The sequence below is a fragment of the Pseudonaja textilis genome, chromosome 2 (genome assembly GCF_049901715.1).
Source record: "Pseudonaja textilis isolate UNSWEBS1 chromosome 2, rPseTex1.2, whole genome shotgun sequence".
Classification (NCBI taxonomy): Eukaryota; Metazoa; Chordata; class Lepidosauria; order Squamata; family Elapidae; genus Pseudonaja; species Pseudonaja textilis.
In genome coordinates this window covers 9,243,782-9,266,974 of record NC_141991.1, presented here as the reverse complement: position 1 = coordinate 9,266,974, position 23,193 = coordinate 9,243,782, and the positions used below count along the sequence as shown (strand labels likewise).

General features: G+C 39.8%; 2 protein-coding genes across 2 annotated transcripts in view; one reads left to right on the top strand and one right to left on the bottom strand.

Moving 5' to 3' along the window:
* Positions 1-23,193, bottom strand: part of LOC113450704 (uncharacterized) — a 503,870-nt gene that overhangs the window by 81,925 nt on the left and 398,752 nt on the right. The window lies entirely within an intron of this gene.
* LOC113450712 (vomeronasal type-2 receptor 26-like) lies at positions 6,152-21,988 on the top strand. Its single transcript, XM_087923283.1, has 6 exons — positions 6,152-6,455; positions 7,556-7,847; positions 9,929-10,738; positions 12,571-12,795; positions 16,249-16,375; positions 20,948-21,988. Exons 1-6 carry the CDS (start codon positions 6,250-6,252, stop codon positions 21,841-21,843), a joined length of 2,556 nt encoding a protein of 851 aa, XP_087779409.1. The 5' UTR covers positions 6,152-6,249; the 3' UTR covers positions 21,844-21,988.

The window sequence follows — 23,193 nt, the reverse complement described above, 5'->3', positions numbered from 1 at the left end:
ATCTCTCCAACCTTTTTCCTATTATCCTAGGTTAGATTTATGGAATTGTAATAAAACTGGAGCAGAGGCTAAACAATTTTTTTCCAGAATGATTTATTTACAAATTAGACCTCAAAATATATTACTCTGGTTTACAAATACTTTTGGTTGTGGTGTCTCATTCCCAAGAATTATGGCTATTTTTGTTTAATCTTTTCTTTATTCATTTAAAATTCAACAATCTCTTTTTGCCTTATAGTTTCAGGACATACTCATGCCCAAACTGGACAATTTTTTAATTTGTTTGTTTGTTTAGATCAGTAATACTAAATGAAATTAAACAAGGAAAATGAAACGAATCAAATGATTGTGGTTTGTATTGTGTTTCACATGTATAGGTTTGCCTTGTTGTTCCCCATCTAAGTTCTAAGAAGTTTGTTGCAGGCTGGAAATATTGTTAATAAATCTTATTATTAGAAATCTTCCTTGTAAAGAAACCTCTGCCTCTTTGGAACTAAGAAATGGGGTCCCCCAGAGGATCCAATTCTGAGAGGTGAATTGCCATTTTCTCTGTTCAAGCTGAGAGGAAAAACTAAGTTAAGCATAATTTAGGAGCTAAAATGTTTATCTCAATAATATATTGAAAGAATTATTCTGCTTCATTAAACAGCATAAGCTGCCTGATTTGTTAATTTATTTTTCTTGGTTTTCAATTCATAACAAAAAAACAGAAAAATAAAATAGTAAAATAATAGTGATGATTATACTTTATCAAAGAAAAAAAGAAATCATAAAAATGCCAAGAGAAATGACAAAGAAAAAAAAGATAACATGATAAGTTGCTATAACAATAAATAGTTACAATTTTATATATAATTGCAGGCAATTTTGAAAGAAAGTTTTAAAAAGGTTGATCATTTACAAAACAATTCCAGCAGACTTAATTATTATATATATGATTAAAATTTTACAACAATTGTCTATTGTTTTAAACCTGAGAGAAAAAAGAATTTTGAATTTGCAAATAAACCAAGAAAATGATTGGCTCACAAGCTGAGAAAGGAGAAACAAAAGAAAACAATATTGAAAATTGAGAAAAGAGAAAAAGAAAAAATATTATTGGGTTATGCAAGTATAGAGAAATCTTGTTACGACTTTTGTTCCAATTTGTATAAAAGAAAAGATGCTTATCTTTAAAAAATGTAACTTACCCAAACACTCCCAAAGCCAGAGACAAATTATGAATATCCTACAACTATTATAAATATATCAGAAGAATTATAGGCCAATTTCCTTATTGAATTATGATTTTGAAGTGTGTGTTAGAAGACAGGGTCTTCAATGAGAATTATTTTCAAGGAATTAAGTCTATTTACATCTCAGTAGGCTCAAATAATGATTAATAGTGATCTAAATGGCCTATAGTTAGGAACAAGAGTAGAGCAAAAGAGATTAGGATGATGCCCAGATGTTCTTCATAAGACAGGAAGGTTATAATTTTGAGGATACATTGAACTCGGACATCATTTGGATATTTATCATCGGGGCACTTGGTGTACTTTTCTGTATCTGAGAAAACCAAAAAGAAATTTTTCTTTAATATTCTACCCTTTTACCTTTCAGGATATACCTCCTTGGGACACCTGCTACCTTGAGCATTTTTGCAAATATATTTCTTCACATATCCCCAGAAAATAAATAGGAAGAATATCATTTTCTAAAACAAATAACTGTATTTCTAATAGTCTATAAAACTGCAGGAAGTCCTAGGATGTGAATAATTTCCCATGTTATGTATAGAGTCCTCATAGTAACTGTTACTATTAGAGGTAAATTATGAATTAGTTAATCTTTCTAGGCTAACTTCCTACATTGTGCCAGATAGTACTTCTTAATTTGCTGGATGAAGAGTATGTTCATCTTGTGAAATCTAGTTGACTGGCCAGTAAAATGAGACCTACAAATAATCTGGAATGGCTATTGGCAACTGTGGTTTGTATGGGTGTAATGAGGTGCACCCCTAATTGTTCATACTGCCTCATTGTTCACTTAGATCACAATGATCCTCAAGAGGAAGCCCATACAAAATGTACTACAATAATACCTTCAAGATGGTGTATTAAGTATCTGGGGGTACAGATGACTAACAATCTGACTGAAACTCTTCACATATTATCATTAGTGAAGCGTGCAAAGCAGCGTTTGCATTTCCTGAGTCGGATGAGGAGAGCACATCCTTCCCTCCTGGCCACTTTTTATAGAGGCACAATTGAGAGTGTTTTAGATATAATTCTTTATAGGCCAAGTGTGATTGGGCACCCAAGGAATTTGTCTTCAGTGCATATGCTCTCAATGTACATAAAAGATACATTCGTCAAGAGTCAAGAACAACACTTAATAATAGTCATAGGGTACAATAAGTAGATAGATAGATAGATAGATAGATAGATAGATAGATAGATAGATAGATAGATGGATGGATGGATGGATGGATGGATGGATGGATGGATGGATGGATATTATAGGGAGATGATAGGTAGGTAGGTAGGTAGGTAGATAAGCAGACAGACAGACAGAAGCATTCTGTGCAGAGGTTGCTCATACTAATATTACTACATACACCATACAGGATTATGACACTGAGCTAACTTGTGACAAAACTCTCCCAGGCTTCTCTCACTTGGGGAAAAGATGAAGTTCAATTCATCACATTCAATTCATCACATCCACAGGTCCATGATACATAGAAAATCATTGGGGGACTTCTCTTCAGTTGAGATATTCTCGTATTAGAGCAATGGTTGAATTTTATTTTTATTTCATTTATTCAATTTATATAGTCATTTAAAACTCTGGGTGGCTTACAGAGAAAGCATTAGCAGTACCAAAACAATAAAAATATACAGCAGCCATACAAGCAACAGAAACATTAACTTTTAAACAAGGAGAAACCATTCATTAAAGTGACCAGGAGAGCACAGACATTCAAGAAGAATCTAACTATTTTATGGACTCCTTATTCCCACGCTAAATGACAAAGCCATTTCTTCAAGGCTTTCCAAAAAGTGAACAAGAAGCCAGCCTGACTTTCAGGCAGAACAATATTCTGTACAGTGGGCACAGCAGCAGAAAAGGCCTCCTCCCAGCTTCCATCAGGTAACATTTCCTACTGCAGAGTTCACCAATCTTTCTGGGTTGGTGGACTGGAGGGGGAAGGGGCAGGCACCTTTAGGCATGCATGCACATGTGCAAATGGGGCTGCAAGCATGTGTATGATGCAAACAGGGCCACTAGCACCCACTCATGGTGATGTTAGTGACCTGCGATGATTGCAGCGATGCTAGTGTGAGTGGGGGGTATGAGTGCATGCATAGACAAGCACACCGGCCATCCAGTTATAAGGCCTAGTAGCCAGTAAGGTTGTGGACAAAACCTGCAACAAGACTCTGTTATTGAACCTGATGGGATGATTACTGGAGATCATGATTGATGACTTTTGTCTGTGGATGTCTTGGCTGTGGATGTGTCCCATTGGAGAATATAGATTCAGGGGGCAGGGGAAGATCAGGATCAAGGGTGAAATGAATTATGTGTCTCAGAGTCGACTGGCTGTCAAGGCTCCGGCATCCACCCCTATTCAAATCATGCATCTCTAGCCACATATCTCAGAGTAAAAAAAAAACAACAAGATTTATTAGGAGTGAACATGCCGGTGCTACCGGGGTGCAGCCGACTCTGAGACACATCGTTCATTTCACCCTTGACCCTGGTCTTCCCCCACCCCCTGGATGTTTATTCTCCAATGGGACACATCCATAGCCAAGAGTCATCAATCATACTCTCCAGTAATAATCTTGTGCACCAGAAGCTTCAGCCGCCTACCCATTATCTATGAAAGCATTTAAGGAATGCACTACTTCCCCCACTCCCTTTCTGCTGACAACTCTAAAAGACCAGAGAAATATTTTTGAGTTGACAATGGGATATCTTGATGTTATGTCTCACCTTTACAAAGGAGGTGAGAAGTCCAAATTCCAATTGAATACAAACAAGCAAGCAAATCCAGTAATTATAAAGTTAATTCCTTGAGCCGATAAATTTTTTGGCAGTCTCACACATGCTGTCTGCCAAGTCCGACAAGAAAGCAGGAATGTAAATCACAAAAGCTATCACAACACAGAATAATCTGGAGCTCCTCTGAATAAGTCACACATTGTCCCGTACAAAACTCTCAGAGTGAACACACCCACTTTTATTCCCTGTGGGGTGTGTCAGTCCCTCAGCTCAGTCTCTGATTCATCCCTTCCTCCTGCATTGCAGCTCACACTTTTGCCTGCGACACTGCCTCGCATCAAGCCAGCATTCCTCTGCTTGATTCTCAGTCAGAGACTCTGATATGCTCTCCTCCTTTTCCTGATTAGCCTCAGGTTTTCCCTCTTGGTTATCTGCCGACACCTGAGGCACAATCAGGGAGGAAGGCATTACCAAAGAAGAAGGTCCTGGGGAGGAAGGCATTTCCAAATCCTCCTCTTCCCCATTGCCCAAGTCTTCATCCTCTAACAATGCAGGCTCAAACCTCAGAGCCACAACATCTTGATGTGATTGTACAAATAGTACTTTACAATTTTTAGAAACCTCATAAATGATGCAAATATTTGTGTCCCAGGATAATGTTGCAGGATCCAATCTGGGTAAGTCATAGGAACCAGCGGTTTAGTCTTCTAAGCATTTGAACTCATGATGCGGCCCATCATCAGGGAACTTCTCTTGCTCCAGAATATGTTAGAGAGAGAAATTCCATGAAGATGGGTCCAGCATGAGTCCAAAAGCTTGGCAGAGTAAACCACAGGTCCCAGGGACCATTTTGAGATTCCACTGTAAATGAAGTCTGGATTACTACAGGGCATTGGAATCCCAGTCCTGAATTGATGTTTGATCAACTGTCCTTTAACTACCTTAGTGCCATTTTTTTCCCTTTATGATACAGAAAAAAGGAATGGGCAACCTATGGTTCTTCTGATTCCTTTATCCTTTTGATCAAACTCTTCCCAGCCATTTCTGCACATTATTCCTGGTTTTGTGGTCCAGAACAGAGGTGGGATTCAACCAATGTAATAACTGTGTGAACTCATAAAACATTTTATATACACATTTTATAATTGGCAACAGAAAGAAGGGGGGGAATTTCAAAGAGCAGGAAAGTGGAATCGAAAGTACATTCCATTCATATTTTCTTCAAAGACTGATTAGATGACTGAAACTTCTGCCATGCAAAAATCTAATTGGAGAGCATGATTGATGACTCTTGGCTATGGACATTTTTTATTGGATGATACACCCAGAGGGTGCGGGGGGGAAGCAGGATCAAGGGTGACAGTGAATTACATATCTCAGAGTTGGCTACACCCAGGTTAATGCCGGACGTAGAATGTTAACTTCAAATAAATCTTTTTCAGTTTTGGGAGTGTGGCTCATGATTTAATTGGAGTAACTGCCGGAATCTTGACAAACCAGTTTGGTCAGCACACGTATGCACAGCATTTGAAAATCATCTTCTTCTGCAAGCCCTGTGTAACACAAGGTGCGCACAGCAATCAGCTGTGCTGTGCAAAGCAGCTGAGGTTGAAAAAACAGGAAATAAAGGACAGTCTCACTCAGTGGCTCATCTCCAAAATTTAGACACCATCCCTAAAGCGTTTTTTGAAAAGGCAACTGCATGTTGGGGTAACGTAAAACTAGGAATTTGTTAACTTTAGTTGAGAATAAGGTTGCAGGGTTTTTTTTAAATATATCTGGTGCATCATTTGGGGGTCCTTTCAAAGTCCAGTTGCCTTTTGAAAAATTGTGTATGGGACAAGATCTGGATGATCCAGAATCTTCATAGACATTTAGACACCGTCTGTGACTTCTTTCCTCTTGACTATTATGCAAATTATAGTGATTTAATGGTTGTCTTGTGGTTAACTCTCTAAAGACTTTTCTGCAACCTTTGAGAAGATCTGGCACAAACATGCCAATAATATATTTTCACCTTGATTTCACAAAAACCTCTTGGGCTGATGCCATGGCATTGGAAATACCTGAGTGCGTAAACCAAAAGGGGAAAGGATCTGGGGAGGTATTTAAGGAGAGTTTGCTTTTTCTCCTCTTTGCTTTAGAAATGGAGTCTTGGCTGAATTCTGTCTAAAATAAGAACGCCTCCTTCCCACCTCCCCTTCCCACTTTTGTTCAATTCACTCAGCAGGTTGTAGGCTCCATAAAGAGTGTGTCATGTTGTTGCTTCTGCTGCTTCTGTGGGCCCAGGGAGTCAGGGGGTTGCTCAAAACCAAATGTCCCCTGACTCTACAGAGGGATGAGGTGGACCCAAAGAATCATTACAAGCCAGGAGAGCTTTCCATTGGTGGCATCATCTCTGCAACTCAGGCTACGTTTGAAAGATTAAGTTTCAAAAAATCTCCTGTGACTCCAGTTTATGAGTAAGTTTAGTTTCCTGTACTGCCTTAGAGAAAGGCTATTTCTGCCTTATTTCAACAGTTCCAGCGAGCATTCTTTCATATCGTGTTTGTGGCTCCATTTTAAACCCTGCAGTTGAGTAGCTTCTTTTGAAAATTTCAAGTACATAGAGCAAGCATCTTTTTCTTCCCCTCAACTTTGAAAAACAAACAGCCACTTTCCTTGACAGAGCTGGACTGACAATAGGGAGGAGGGGGGGTGTATTTCTTTCTACCCCTCCCTTCTGCCACAAAGGGTCAATATATAACACAAAAAAGTAGGAATGCTATGGGTTTTTTTTCCATGCACTGAAATTCCAATAGCCTTCCTCTTCTGTTTGTTGTTTGTAGGTTCATAGATAACATGAAAGAATTCCAGATCAGTATTTATTATTTCACTGAGCTTCCATGTCTCCTAATGCCCAGTTTGAACCTTAATCCTATAATGAATTAAATGAAAAGTATGTTTCCGGTCAAAGACCTTTGATAACGGACATCAAAATACAAATGTTCAGGAACCGATAAATTTTTAGCTTGGTTAAAGATCAAAGTGTGTATGTGGTGTGTGTGTGTGTGTGTGTGTGTGTGTGTGTGTGTGTAGGTTTGTGTCCCTTGTATGTACTTAATGATTTGATATTTAGTATGGAAAAATAGACCAAGAAGCTCTAACATTAAAACCTGGAGAACTTAATTGGAGAGAAAAAGAGGATATTTAAAGTCTGTCTGAACTACAGACTTTAACTACAAAGATACTGACCACCTCAAGAATAAGCCAAAGCTAATAAATAGATTCCTTTAGATGTAAATTGCTGAGAATGTTAAAACAAATATAAATTGAAAGAATCTCAGAGTTCCATTAAATAAATGAGATTTCTGGATACTGATTCAGAGGAGGAGAGGCAATAAATTAAACTAAAAATTAAGTATAAGTATAAGAATGGAATGGGATGGGATGGAATGGGATGGGATGGGATGGAATGGGATAGGATAGGAGTTGGAAGGGACCTTGGAGGTCTTCTAGTCCAACCCCCAGGCTTGAAATATTCATTTCATTGATTACTGTATATTTAATAATTATTTTGCAGCATATTAGGAACACAATACTGGAAGATGCTATCCTTCCTTTTTGCTATTCAGGAGATCAACCAGGATTCCCATCTCTTAACCAACATCACTCTGGGTTACAATGTCTATGAAAATTATTTCAATGTAGGAAAGACTTCGGATGCTTTGCTGGACCTGCTCTCAGATGGGGAGGCCAATGTCCCCAACTACAGTTGTGGGAGGCAGAGAAACACAGTGGCTGTTCTGGAAGGGGCTGAGACTGACTTCTCCATCCAGATATCATCCATGTTGGACACCTACAAAATGCCACAGGTGAGTCTTTGCTGAGAAGATATGTTTTGTTTTATTTTTTTTAACTATAAATAACTTTTATTGAAAATAAAGTATATATTCTAAAATAAGTGGGATTTATCTAGAGTCTACTATATCTATAATGTCCAAAAATACAAAAGGAGGTTTAAATATTCTGTTATAAACTTTCCTTTATACTATTGATCTTACTATAGAACTGACAGTCAGCCGTTCTCTTGTCTTCAAAATGGCAGTCCTGCAACATTTGCACAGTCACTCTCCTATACTCTTTTCTTCTTGTTGTCTTTCTTCTCTTTCTCCGTTGGAGCACAGAACACTAACACTTCCATTCAAGATGTATAATTCTCTCCCAGTCTCTCGGAGCACTTTCCAATGCTTTTCAGTTCGATCTTCCCTTCTTCACTTCTCTGTAGCTCCATAGCTGGCTCCGTACTTTGCCCTCTTATTATTCCTCCCTCCCCTTCAAGTTGCTGCCAATTCACCACTTGGAGATTCACTCTGCTTTCTTGTTGCTCCTCCAGATCAATCTCCACCAAAAGCCAATGTTTGGAACTTGATATTCTTTTCTGCTCACACTGCCGCTATCACACTGTTCTCACTCTCTGCTTCCTTCCTCTTTGAAATGGAACGTCAAGCCTCTGGGTCCGCCATAAAGGCTGGCTTTTTCTGCATTGGATTTGAGGGTCCCTTCTTAACGCAGGGGAGATTGCATCTCTCCACATCGTTTCCAAAGGTTTTGCCTCTTTACTGTCGGTCCCCCCAGGACCAGGCTTTGCCTCAGGAGGCCACTGATAGCATGAATTTCGGCATTGGGAATGGAGTGTTGTTCCCCTATGCTGCCATGACACCATGTCACCACCAGAAGTTGAGAAGATATATTTTAATTGTGGAGCTTTTGATCAGAGATCCTTTTGGGACAGAATTGGTATTTTACCTTTCATGAGTCTCAGATAAAATACCACTTTTTCCTCCCTTTTCAGATTACTTTCAATCAGGCAGTTTTCAATTAGAGGACCTCTCTTATAAATGAAAATCAGATATTTATTATTGAGATGATAGTTTGGGTTATCCAAAGGGAGGGTGGGGAGAAACAAATATATCCCCTTTCTCTGTGGTCCCAGTCTAGATTTGACTTCTGTGATTAAAAGAAATCACCTCTCAAGTAGCAAATTGGGAAAGAAGCGGTGCATGAAGCAATGAGTGAGTAGAGAAGTCTCAACTGCAAGGAGGGGAATTCACCGTTCATTATTTTGGAAGAAATATCCTTCTGGGTTCAGTTCCAAGTGGGGGAAAGGACACTGGAAACATGGAGGCTGTTTGGAAAGATGGTTTAATGGTGGACAGGACCACATGGGTTTCAGGTCCTGGGCAGCTGAACACACAGATTGGAGAGTGTTATTTATATCCTCTCTTGGGCCTTCTCCTTGAGCTTCCTGTTCCTGTGGCAAGGGCATGTATTCTATTGGTTGCTTTCAGACTCCCATAGGGCTATGCAGGGGTCACATTTGAGGTTATCTGTATTGGAAGAAATATCCTTCTGAGTTCAGTTCCAAGTGGGGAAGAAAGACACTAGAAACATGGAGGCTGTTTGGAAAGATGGTTTAATGGTGGACAGAATCATATGCCTTGGAGCTCTTGGGCAAAGAAAAGGGAAGAAGTGCTGAGAGTCCCTGGGTTTTATACCCTCTCTGGCTTTGAACTTCCTGCAGCATAGGAACAGTATCCTGACTAATTGCTGCCAGAGGTCATAGCTAGCTTTTAGGTTGTCTGTGTGCTACGTTTGGTTGAAACTTGGTGGGTGGTGCAATGAAGGGCAATGAAATGGTTCTGCCTGAAAGAGGTAGATCTGTGTTATGCAGAACAGACTGGCCCAGGCCTTAATGGCCCATTAACAAAGGTGGGAGGGGCTGAGTTTCTGCCTCTCTGAGTTTCTACTTCTCTTTTAGGGGAAATACTCTGCCTTTTTAGGAAATATCCTAACACATTTCATTTTCCTAGGAGAGGGATGGGTTTTAACTTCCAACAATTAGAATTGTTTTAGCCCTCTTAGATAAAATAACCCCTTTTCCTTATTTTTTTAGATTAGTTACAATTTTGTTTCCCAGATTCTGATGGATAAAACTGGGTTTCCTTTCTTCTACCCAATGCTCCCTGCTGAAGGATTCCAGTATTCAGGGACAGTCAAACTTCTCCTCCATTTCAAGTGGACTTTGGTTGGCCTGATTGCTCCGGACAGTGACCAGGGGCAGAAATTCATCATAACATTGACTTCCACACTGATCAGAAATGGCATTTGTCCGGTTATTTCACATACCTTTTCGAAAAGAGTTTTTCATTTCTCTCTCTATTTTCCCCTGTATCACAAATGGAGAGAAGTGAATGTTTTCTTGTATGCTGCAGAGGTTGATTCGATCAGCATAGGAATAGCCATCCTATACCTGGCCCATGAAAACATTAAGGGAGTTGTTGCAGGAAAAGTCTTGATAACAACATTCCTCTGGGATTTAAAGGTTTATTTCACAGAGCAGAAGTTCCCTTTGCGATTCCTTCATAACATTATTTCTTTTCTTTTGAAGACAAATCAAATATCCCAGGATGGTGATTATAGGCAGTTTTATTTTTCCATGAGACATTTTGCAGAGAAATCCTTTCTGTGCTCCTATACCAAGAATGCCTTTTCTGTGAAAATCTGGAGACGGTGCAAAGAAAGAGAACTGCAGCCTCCATCCCAGGAGGAGATGGGTTGGATCCAGTATTTAGATAACCTTTTCAATTACAAGGCCATCTGGGCTGTGGCCCGGGCCTTGCATGCATCCTATATATCCAGATCCAAGAGGACAAAGATGGGAGGTGGTAAGAGCTTGGAAACTCCATGGCTGAAGGCTTGGCAGGTATTTGTTTTCTGTTACATGCTTCTTTCCTGCCATTGAGAACCTGTTTTGTATTTGTAAGAAATTGGCAGTTATTCTGGGGAGGGGGAATCATTTATTCTGAATAAAAATAAATAAATGAATTGAATTCCAATTGTCCAGTCACCTTTTTGAAGAGTAATAGAGTTTTGTTATGTCAGCCTTCCTAGCTAGATCAGACAGAAAACAAACCTTATGAACTATTTAGAATAGAATAGAATAGAATAGAATAGAATAGAATAGAATAGAATAGAATAGAATAGAATAGAATAGAATAGAATAGAATAGAATAGAATAGAACAGAATTCTTTATTGGCCAAGTGTGTTTGGACAAACAATGAATTTGTCTTGGTGCAAATACTCTCAGTATACATAAAAGAAAAGAGTCAACAGTTAAGAATCATAAGGTACAACACAATGATAGTCATGGAGTACAATAAGCAGTCCAATCATACTAGGAAACAGTCAATATAAATCGTAAGGATACACGTGACAAAGTTACAGTCATACAGCCACAAGTGGGAGGAGACAGGTGATAAGGAGTGATGAGAAGGTTAATAGTAATAGTAGTGCAGATTTTGTAATAGTTGAACAATGTTGAGGGAATTATTTGTTTAGCAGAGTGATGGAGTTCAGGTATAAAACTGTCCTTGTGTCTAGTTCTGATGTGCAGTGCTCTATGAACTATTTTGATTTTATTGTAAGGCTACCTTAAAAGAATCTTGTAAGCCTGAACATACAAACCTCCCACCATCCTCTTGACAGATTCAGACAGAGGCACAGTCTCCTGATTTCTATGCCTGGTGGCTTAACCACTAGACCAGGGGTGTCAAACTCGATTTCATTGAGGGCTGCATCAGGGATGTGTTTGACCTTGGGGGAGGGAGGGCAAGGTGGTTGTGGCCAGCTCGACATCATTCATATTGGGGGCTTGTGTGGTGGACCAAGCATTTTGCCAGTGAAAACGAGCTCCCGAGCTCTGTATTCGGCTGCAACGGCCTCCTGCCAACCCTATGCCAGCTAAAACAGAACTCAGGAGAACTCTATTTTGGCTGGCAGAGGCACCACAGGCCGTCTTTTCCTATTTCCAGAATGGCCCCATAGGCCAGATCTACAGCTGTGTGAAAAAGTCCTGCACACTTTACAGTTTATGGTTTATGACATTTTTTGGATAGGCCATTGATTTTATGATATTTTATGCTAACTGCTATGCGGATATTGTTATATTTAAATAAATACTGGTGGTTTTTAAGTGCAAAGCATATGCTTTTTGCAATTTGGTGCTGTTGGATGGGGACTGTAAATTTTCTTGCATTCTTACAATGCATGCTTACAATGACTATGAAAACAGATTAACTGATGCATATCCAGTGGCATACGTGATGCAATTACTAAGGCCGATGCTAGTGTTTTGTTAACTTTTTTATTGCTTGTGACTCTGAAAGGGACCGTTTAGGTAACCAAACATGGTTACTAATACGAAATTCACCAGCCCTTATTGCTTATCACCAGGTGGCCATTTTCATATTAGTAGCCATGTTTGGTTACCTAAACGGTCCTTTTTAGGGCCACAAACACCCGTGGGCCAGATCTGGGCCCTGTGCCTTGAGTTTGACACCCCTGCATGAGACCATACTAGTTCGTATGTAATAGTAATTATATAATAGCAGTGGTTTAAGGATTATGATAAATCATTTCTGGAGAAGCCTCATCAATGAATCCTTCATTCCTCTCGCATCTTACAAACAAAAGGGTCTTGCCATAGAAGTCTGGCTATCATGCTCAAACATTCCCATTTCTGGCTTCCCTTCCAGCTTCATCCTTTTCTTGAAAACTCTGAGTTTTATAATAAATCTATAGATGGAATGAATCTGGATGAGAAGGGAGACCTGACAGCTGACCTGGACATTGTCACTTGGCTATTTCACAATGGCTCATTTACCAGTGTGATGTTTGGCAGCCTAGAAAAACAGGGATCCCTGGATTTCAAGTTTATGGTCAATCCACAGGGCATGGCAGAGATGGATAAGCTGAACAAGGTGGGGAATGTCTTCATTTGAATCTTTCTGTGTCCTCTGTTATTCTCCAATAGAGGCATCACATTCTTTGATTGTATACCTTTTGTGATAATAGTCAGAAAAAAGCAACAGAAGACCAGGAACAATAAAAGCTTGTTTATTTAGCATTTGCAAAGGCCGGGATCCCTTCTCCCTCAAATGAGTGAGACAGGAGACCCCTTCCAAAGGCATGTTGGAGACTTTTAATCAGATAATCAGAGTTGGAAGGGACCTTGTAAGTCATCTAGTCCAACCCGCAGCCCAAGCGGGAGACCCTACACCATTTCTGACAAATGGCAGTCCAATCTCTTCTTGAAGGTCTCAAGTGATGACACTTCTACATACAAGATTCTGTTAACATCACCTTATCCTGTTTCTCTGGGTAATTCCCTAGATCTACTGGGTAATTTTTCAGTAGCCACTGCCCACTCACTTATCTCATTTCCAGCTCTTATGGCATATCCTATCCTGTTTGGCAGATTGTCTATTTTAGGATGCTGGTATTAACATCAGCATTTCTTAATTTTTAGCATATAATACAAGAACACATTATACAGTGTTCTGCCAGGTTAGGGTGACCTGCTAGAGATTTTACACATGTACTCACCAGAGGTTTGACATTTTACATATTCCAGCCAGAAATTTTAAATTTTACATATTCCTGAGTACAAAACAACCTTGTTTTTGTGATTTATATAATCATTACTTAATATTCAGTAATATCCAGTAATATTGCCATGGCAAATGTTTTTGTTGTGGTGTTCCAAAAGCGTGCGCACACCGGCATCCACCATGCAATGCACCGCCCCTGCACATGCATGTGCAAACCCCCCACTCCATCCCCTTATCTGCCTCCTGGCTGATTTTTGGCCTGTTTCAGGCCTTATTCGCCTTCCCAGAGGCTCAAAGAAAGCCTCTGCAGTCTTGGGAGGCTGAAAAACGGGCCTTCCGGAAATACCGGAAGTTCCAAAATGTGCTCATTTTTCAGCCTCCAAAGGCTGCAGAGGCTTTCCTCCAGCCTCCAGAAGGGTGACAAAGGCCTCAAACGAGCCGAAAATCAGCTGGGAGGTACGCGCATGCACAGTGCCAGTAAGTTTGGCTGGGGCTCGTGTGCCCGCAGAAATGGCTCTATGTGCCACCTGTGGTTCACCATCACGGCCATTATCATAGGTCATTGATGGGATAAATATGGTGTTACTTACATTTTTCATTTTCACAGGCATATGTAATTTTACATATCACACCTTTCTTTGTTTATTGATTAGCCCTGCACATCAAAGTGCAAAGTTCCAGAAACAAATTATTACTACAATTTGATAAAAGCAATTTAAAATGTAATTGGATAAAATACCACTTAAAGTGAAATTGGAATAAAATATGGTCTAAAATGAAATTGGAATAGACTACAGTAAGGTATGATAAAATTATATTTCAATGCCACCCCTGCAATCTACCCCAATCAGTCCCACATATGCAGATCTCAGCTGAACCATTTTGCTTAAGTACCTCTGCTGTGTGTTATTTTCAGATTCTGGCCACACATAAGGTAAGTTCTTTTGATATGGGGATCCCAATAGGTCATTCATTTGGTATATAGACAAAGGTACCTATCTCTCACCCTCTTATACAGTGAATGATCAAATAGGATGTGAGCCAGGTGTTCTACCTCTGCCGCTCCACAAATGTACAGATGTTCATTGTAGGGTATAAACGGAAATTCCCATATCTGACCATTGTGTTGGGCTGTTTGGATTAGACACCAAAAATATATCCTTAACCATTTAAGACAGGGGTCCCCAACATCTGGGGTGGAGCCCAGTACTGTGCCACAGCACATTCAGAACCAGGCCACTTAAGTGGTGGGTAGTTGAGCACATGTGATAGGCTGTTTGCTAAAACAAACAAGGTTATGGCATGCCCTTGAAAGGATACCAGGAAGCCTGTAATTGTGCAGATGGTGTGGCAAGAATGAAGAATGCTAATTCATGTTTATTTATTTATTTATTGTTGTTAGTTGCAAAGTCATGTCTGACCCATCGCGATCCCATGGACAATGTTCCTCCAGGCCTTCCTGTCCTCTACCATCCTCCGGAGTCCATTTAAGATCATTTATTTATTTAGTGTATTGCAAATACATGGACTTATAGTAGTTCATAAAAAAGGGATGCGGTAGCTCAGTGGCTAAGAAGCTGATCTTGTTGATCAGAAAGGATGGCAGTTCAGCGGTTCGAATCCCTAACTCCATATAATGGAGTGAGCTCCTGTTACTTGTCCCAACTTCTGCCAACCTAGCAGTTTGAAAGCATATGGTTAGAAAGATGATAAAAGTAACCCAGAGCTAGGCATCTTGCAGACCTCAGCTAGAAGTTAGGAATAGAGGTGCCTGGAGCAAATAGAATGTGTATTAGATAACCTGAAGCACTCATTAGCTAAGTGTCAACTTGTAAAGTATTCCTGGCCTGCTATTGGCTCAGAGCTCATGGTTTAATTAGGGCATCCATTAGAACCCTGACACTAAGATCCAGGAATAGGGAAAGCAATAGCACTTAGACTTATATACCATTTTCCAATGCTTTACAGCCCTCTCTAAGCAATTTACAGAGTCAGCATTTTGCCCCCAACAATCCAGGCCCTCATTTTACCCACCTCGGAAGGATGGAAGGCTAAGTCAACCTTGAGCCTGGTGGGATTCAATCTGCCAAATTACAGGCAGCTGGCTGCAGCAGAAGTAACCTGTAATACTGCATTCTAACATTGCGCCACCAAGGGATGGCTAGAGACTAACAGAATAACGGTTAGATCATGACTAAGATGTTTATTAGGTGATATTTTTCATATATATCCCACCTTATCCTGCCTACTGCTTTAGTGAAAATGTATAGAGCTTTCTAAGTTCTATGTTTCAGGGTTCCTTGGCATTTTGTCCAGGACCCCTTTTCATGGAGTGCTTCAATAAAAGGAGACAAAACCTTGTATCTGGCCTTGCGGCACCAGTATCAGACCCAAATTGGACACAACACACAAGTCTACTTGCTTGCTGCTTGTGGAGAATCATTCCTTCTCCCTCAATCCCTGCTATCACTGTCAGTCCATAAAGCCTGAAAAGTTGGAGACAATTGATTTAAGGGACTAAATTCACTAGCCTTCTGTTAAAGTAAGAAGATCTAAGACAGGGATGGTTTGGGTTCATTCCCCAAAGGGGAAATAACATCCATTAAGCTTTACCTCGAGCAATTTAATATGTAAATGTAGAACCTAAATTAAAAATGGAAGGAAAGGGAAACAACATGCAATAAGCAGATTGTTTTATCTCTTTATATAGGCTTCCATTTTGCAAAGCTAAACCTTGAACTGGGTATCATCCACCTGTTTCCTTTCTCCCCTTTTCTGGAAATTAAAGCATAACTCATTTTCTGGATGGACTTCCTTTTTCAGCCCCTGCCTCCTTCCAGGTGTGTCGAAAGCTGCCGTCCAGGATTCATGAAGGTGCCTCAGGAAGGGATGCCCATCTGCTGCTATGACTGTCATCCTTGTGCGGAAGGCACCATCTCCACCATGGAAGGTGGGTGGCACCACAGGAAATGGGCAAACCTTTCTGGGAAAACCACTTACCACTTACCCCAACATTTTTCATTTTGATAGGCAGTTTAGCAATTTATACCTTTCTAATATGTGTGTGTATGTGTGTGTTTTCTTATGTTTTCATGGGTATTTATATATATGGTATTTAGGTTTCTTCAGGTACCTGAAGAAACCTAAATACCATACACACACACACACATATTTGCCTAGTGAGTGTTAAGACATGACCTTGAAGGTTAAACTGGGAGCAGAATATTAACAGATAGGGGATCATTGATGGTTTAGGATTACTAGGGAGATGCCCTTTCTTTTTTAAAAAAAAAACAAGTTTTATTGATTTTACAAACAAACAACACAAAACATCATTAAACATTAAAAACATAAAACCTCTTTCCATTGTAGATCTTTACAAGGCAGGTAACATATTGCTTTATATCACGTACTTATAATTTATCCCATTTCCATATAAACACGTAAATTCCCTTTACCAAGTTCCACATTGTTTCTCTTTAATCATTATTCAATCATATTTCCTTTCTAATTTATCTGGTATTCAGTCATCATATTTATATTTTCCTCTGGCTTATTTATAATTATTCTCATCTAGTCTTCCTCTGAGATTTTATTATTTAATTCTTAATTAAACACACACACATAAGACATAAACATAAAAACATAAAACTTTCTTCTAGAAAGTAACTTGGCCCCAGATTACCCCTTTTTGTATGGACTTCAATTGAGTTCATGCTCTTCTTATATACCATTACCCTTCTTATTTACCATTCTATATCTATTATATAACTCCTCTCCACTTTTGCCTCATCTTAATTCTGTTTTATATATTTAATCTTGCTTTAAAGAAAAATATTTTTATATCTTTTGTCCATTTCTCCATTTACATCTGTCTCATTTCCAATTTAAAAAAGAATAGTTTCCCCTGGAATCACTAATCGGAGTATGATGCCTTTCTACCATTCCCCTGAATTAAAATTTAAAATAACACCTAAATCCCAATCAGATTCTGCTTAGTACATTCTACTATTTCAGAAACCAATACTACAATAATAAATCCATAACAGTCAACACATTAGTCCATTAAACTCTATATTTAAACTAATATTTTAAACATTCCCTTTAGTATTTTATTAAAACTTAATATCATTCATTATTAAACCTTTTAAAGTTATACCTTGATATTTTAGTCTTTTATTAGATCTTTAAAAGTTCTGATTATCTACTTATAATACAAATACCACTATTACAACACTCATGTGTACTTTGCAGAATCCCCTTTTTTTAAAGAAAAAAAAACCCATACATTGCCCATTATCCCTAAAAAAAATTTCCTTTCCTCTATCTTGTCTTATACCTTTGTAACCTTTCCCCCCCTCCCTTTCCTTCTTAGCCCGCCTAAACTTTTTACCCCCTCCTTTCCAAACCTCTGCCTTCTTGATTTCCCCCCTGTTGCACTCCTCTCTCCCTTTGCTTTCTAGCATTCTGTTGTTTTTGCATCTTCTTTTTCTCTTTCATAAACATTTTTTTATTTCTTAAGTCCTTCCTTTTCGCTCCTCTCCCTCTCCTTTCTTTCTTAGTCACACCATTTAGTTCATTAAAAATGGCTTCTTCTTCCTCAGCTTCTTCCAGCTGTTGTTTAATCTGCTGACACATGACAAGCGCCATATCTAGGAAACAAAGGGCTTCTCCCATAACATCTTTGCCTTCTTTCTTTATTTTTAAATATTGTTTTTTTAGTTCATCAAGAGATAGAGCCATTTTAAACTGTTTCTTCTTCTCTTTCTGTATCCTCTTCTTAAACCAATCAGTTATTTCCAAACTTAAAACAGTTCCCAAAAGTCCCAAAGTCCCACAGTCATCAAACAGTCCAGGCAGAGTACAAGCTTCTTCTTTTTACAATTTCTCTTTTAGGGGTGAAGTCAAATTAGGGAAAGAAAAAATGTCCAATCTGTGCTTTAAGTCTTTCTTAGGATTAATTTCTATTCTCTTTATCTTCAAGGCAGGGAGATGCCCTTTCATATCCTTCATTTTTATCACACCTTTCATTATTTCAAATTGCTATTCACTCCATTTCTCTTAAAAGTTACAAATTGCAGAGCATGATGACATGGATTATTGCCTGACACTGGGGGAGGAAGAGATATGTGATTAGAAAGAACTGAGTTAGGCCTTCTTGCTCTAGTGCAGGTGTCTTCAAACTTGACAGCTTTAAGACTTGTGGACTTACACTCCCAGAATTCCTCTTCCAGTCATGTTAGCTCAGGAATTCTGGGAGTTGAAGTCCAGAAGTCTTAAACTTGCCAAGTTTGAAGAGCCTTCCTCTAGTGGGATTAAAGTCTGAAAACTCTTGGGAAAAAAAGTGCTTCAGAAAGTCCTAAAATTACCTTGAGCTCAGTGTGGCAGGAATTACCTCCTTTTCTTCAGTCCCTGTCAGGTGCCTTGATGGCCCTTTCCTGTTTCAATATTCAAACTCACACAAATGGAGTTGCTAGGTGAGAACAACAGCTTAATCAAGATTGAGTAAGTAAACAGCAGATAGGGAAAATAAGGTAAATCAGTGGTGGGATTGAAATTGGTTTACCACCGGTTCGGTGGGCCTGGCTTAGTGGGCATGTTTTGCACATGTGCAGAGGTTTTCCTATTGACCTCCTCCTGAACTCCTGCACTCTCCCTGTCTCTTCAACAGCTGATGCACGGCAATCCACTATGCCGCGCGATGCAGCTCAGGATCAAAAGCAGGAAATAAAAGGACAGTATGGAGCCAGGCCCAACATCTGATCTTCAGAGTGAACCGATTTGCTCCCATACGATCTTCAGAGCTATCACTTCAGCAGAACCGGGCTGAACGGGTAGAATCCCACCCTTGAAGTAAATCATAAAAGGGTCTCTTGGAAAGAAAGTTTGCTGGGAGAATTTCAACAGAAATGGGCAGAAGTAATTTCTCCCAAAATGGCATACTAAGTGGTGGGCAGCTTTTTCTCCCACTGACAAACAGCTGATTCCACCACCAAAGCCGGTTATTTGGTGGGTTTGCTCCCTGTTTTTGAAGGAGAGATTAGGAAGGACCCAAGACAACCTTTGGACGGTTGTGATCCTACAGAGAAGAGGGGATCATAAAGAGTGTAATTCTCAGTAAGGAGTGATCGGAAAATCACTTCTCCTGCCATCTTTTTTCTTCAGCTGTTCATTTTTCCTAAGCACATCTGAGTTTTAATTGCACCTTTTAAATCTTTATTATCTTTAATAGTAATATTAAAGATACTAACATTAATAGTCAAAAATCCAGTCTGAAGTTCAGGAAGTGAAGCTCAGTTTGTCAGCCACTTTCCGATGTCAGAATCTCAGGGTATTTTTGCCCAAGCAGGATTTACCAGATTAGTAGTTTCCAATAGGAAAACATACGCCAAGGCTCCCTATGGAATCAGGTTGCAACCATCTATCTTCAATTAGTTACTGTCTTGCTTGGCAAGGAGCCTCCTTGAGCAACTTTGCTCTATTCTTCACTACGTTCCTCCAGTTCAGGGGTCACCAATCTTTTGGACCTCAGGGACCACCAAACTCATAATTTTAAATCCCGCAGACCAGAGACCCTGGGAAAATCCCCCCCAAAAAATCTGCAGGAAAATTTCCTGTCCCATTTTCCTACCGATCAATCATTCTTTATTTGGGATTGCAGGATACCATCTCCAGCTCCGTTCTCAGACGTGGGGAGAGAGAGATTTGGCTTTATGTAAGGAAAGCAGCAGAAGCAGCAGAAGTCTTTCCTTCTCTCTCCCAAACTCCATCAAAATGAGTCTTTGCTGGCGCAGACTTTTGGAACAGGATGCCTTGCAAGGTCCCAAAAACACATTTCTGGCAGAGTTTGAGGGAGAGAAAGACTTTTGCTGCTTTCCTTGCATGCAGCCAAAAGCAGAAGAAGAAAGAAGTGGAAAGAAGCAGCCTGGTGGCCAGGCCAGGTACGTGGGTCAAGTCCCCCCCCGCCCTCACTACCTTGTGTTGTTTGCAATGCAAGTGATGCAAGCCTTGTGTTCCTGTGGGCCATGTGGGCAGCAAAGCCTTTTGTTCCTGCACAGCCTGGATTAATTGGTAGTGGAATCTTAAAAATGTGCAACTTGCTTTTTTATTTGTTCATGGAGTAAGAAACATACATTTCTGGCAGCTTTTTATTAGCATTATACACAGAGGTGGCATTCAGCTGGTTTGGACTAGTTCTGGCATACCAGTAGCAGAAATGTTGAGTAGTTCAGAGAACCGGCAAATACCACCTCTGGCTGGTCCTCCCCACCTGCACCTGCCCTTTCCTGTCCTACATTCCCTTGTTTTTTAGCTCAACTGCTTCGCATAGCAGAGAGGATTGTTGCACCTCAGCTGAGCTAAAAACAGCTTGCCTCGCTAGCACTAACACAGAGGGCAATTTTTGAGTCAGGCACGCGTGAAACACGTTCTCATAGAACTGATAGGAAAAAATGTAGAATCCCACCACTGATTGTACAAAAGAACAACCTTTAAGATAATTGTTATGCTTGCCCTTTTTCAGACACAGAAGAATGCAGCAAATGTCCAGCAGACCAACATCCAAACAACAACCAAACTCATTGTATCCCTAAGATTAAGACTTTCCTATCCTATCAAGAAAAATTGGGGATCATCTTAACTTCCATTGCCTTGTTCCTCTCTTTAGTCACGTGCTTTGTTTTGGGAATCTTCTTTAAATTCCAAGAAACTCCCATAGTCAAAGCAAACAATCGAGATTTGTCTTATATCCTTCTTGTTTGTCTCCTGCTTTCCTTCTTCACTTCCTTCTTATTCATTGGCCGTCCAAGGAGAGCTACCTGCCTTCTTCGACAAACAACCTTCAGCCTCGTTTTTTCTACTGCTATTTCTTCAGTCTTGGCCAAAGCAATCACAGTGGTGCTGGTCTTCTGGGCCACAAAACCAGGGAATCAAGTGCAGAGATGGCTGGGAAAGAGTTTGGCCAACTCCATTATCCTTTCATGCTCTGGTCCCCAAGTTGTTCTCTGCAGCATCTGGTTGGGTGCTTTTACCCCCTTCCCTGAGTCAGACATGCATTCACTATCTGGAGAAATCATTCTACAGTGCAATGAAGGCTCTGTCACCATGTTTTATGGTGCCCTTGGCTACATGGGCTTCCTTGCTGTCATCTGCTTCATAGTGGCTTTCCTAGCAAGAAATCTGCCAGGGGCCTTCAATGAAGCAAAGCTGATCACCTTCAGCATGCTGGTCTTCTGCAGTGTTTGGGTATCCTTTGTGCCCACCTACCTGAGCACCAAAGGGAAATACATGGTAGCTGTGCAGGTCTTCTCCATTTTGGCCTCCAGTGCAGGACTTCTGAGCTGCATTTTCATCCCCAAGTGTTTCATTGTTTTTTTAAGACCAGATCTGAATACAAAAGAACACTTGATGTCAAAATAAGGTAGAAAGGTGAGGTTTGGACAAATATGTTTAAAAAAAAATACAAATAGAACTTACTTACCAATCTCTTTGTTTTGTGAATTTAGTGAGTTTCCAAGTTATGATGTTGCTGAAAAACTTTAAATTTTTGACTGGTCATTAATTTTACAACTACTATATGGTCCCAAGATATGTGATCAACATATCAAACTATTTACAAAGTCTGTACTACTATTACTGTTAATCTTCTCATCACTCCTTATCAACCATCCCCTCCCACTTGTGACTGTATGGCTGTTACTTTGTCGCTTGTATCGTTATGATTTATATCCTTACTGTTTCCTAGTATGATTTAATTGCTTATCGTAACCCTATGACTATCATTAAGTGCTGTACCTTATGATTCTTGACTCTTGACGAATGTATCTTTTCTTTTATGTACACTGAGAGCATTTGCACCAAGACAAATTCCTTGTGTGTCCAAGGAAGATTAACAGTAATAGTAGTGAAGACTTAGTAAATAATTGGACAGTGTTGTGGAAGTTAGTTGTTCAGCAGAGTGATGGTGTTCAGGGAAAAACTGTCCTTGTGTCTAGTTCTGTTGCACAGTGCTCTATAGCGTCATTTTGAAGGTAGGAATTGAAACAGTTTTGAGGGTAGGAGTTTATGTCCAGGATGTGAGGGGTCTGTAAATATTTTCACAGCCCTCTTTTTGATTCATGCAGTATACAGGTCCTTGAAGACAGTTTGGCAGTAACTGTTTTTTCTGCAATCCTAATTACTCTCTGAGGTCTGTGTCTGTCCTGTTGGGTTGCAGAACCAAACCAGACAGTTATAGAGGTGCGGATGAGAGACTCAATTATTCCTCTGCAGAACTGGATCCGCAGCTCTTTGGGCTGTTTGAGCTTTCTGAGTTGGCGCAGAAAGAACATTGTTTGTTGTGCTTTTTTGATGACATTTTTGATGTTAGGTATCCATTTTAAAACACCATGGGCAGTCAAGACAACCAAGAAATGGATCATAGAAAAATTAACCCACATTCAAGGCAGAGATGATCAGGTTCCATCATATTTTGGAGTACATTATGTGAAGAGCCAACTCTATTGAGGAACCCATAGAATTAAAGAGATGGGGAAAAGGAGAGAAATAGAAAGAAGGTAGTGGGATTTCATTACAGAAGCAATGAGGGCACCACTCAGAACCCTGAAGGGTCAGGTGTATCCTGGATGGGGTTTTGTTTGTTGCAACATTCCTAAGTGTGAAAAACATGAAGTCAATGCTATCCTTCTATCCTCTCACCATCCAGTCTTACTTGTCAGTACCTATTCTTCCATCCTCCCCTTCCCGCCATCAGAACTGATGAAGCTTCTT

Bases quoted from the DNA above. Each gene is read 5' to 3' on its own strand.
- LOC113450712 (XM_087923283.1), top strand. From the start codon at position 6,250: ATGTTGTTGCTTCTGCTGCTTCTGTGGGCCCAGGGAGTCAGGGGGTTG. The intron at 7,848-9,928 runs GTGAGTCTTTGC...TTATTTTTTTAG, and splicing joins ACACCTACAAAATGCCACAG to ATTAGTTACAATTTTGTTTC. The intron at 16,376-20,947 runs GTGGGTGGCACC...GCCCTTTTTCAG, and splicing joins CACCATCTCCACCATGGAAG to ACACAGAAGAATGCAGCAAA.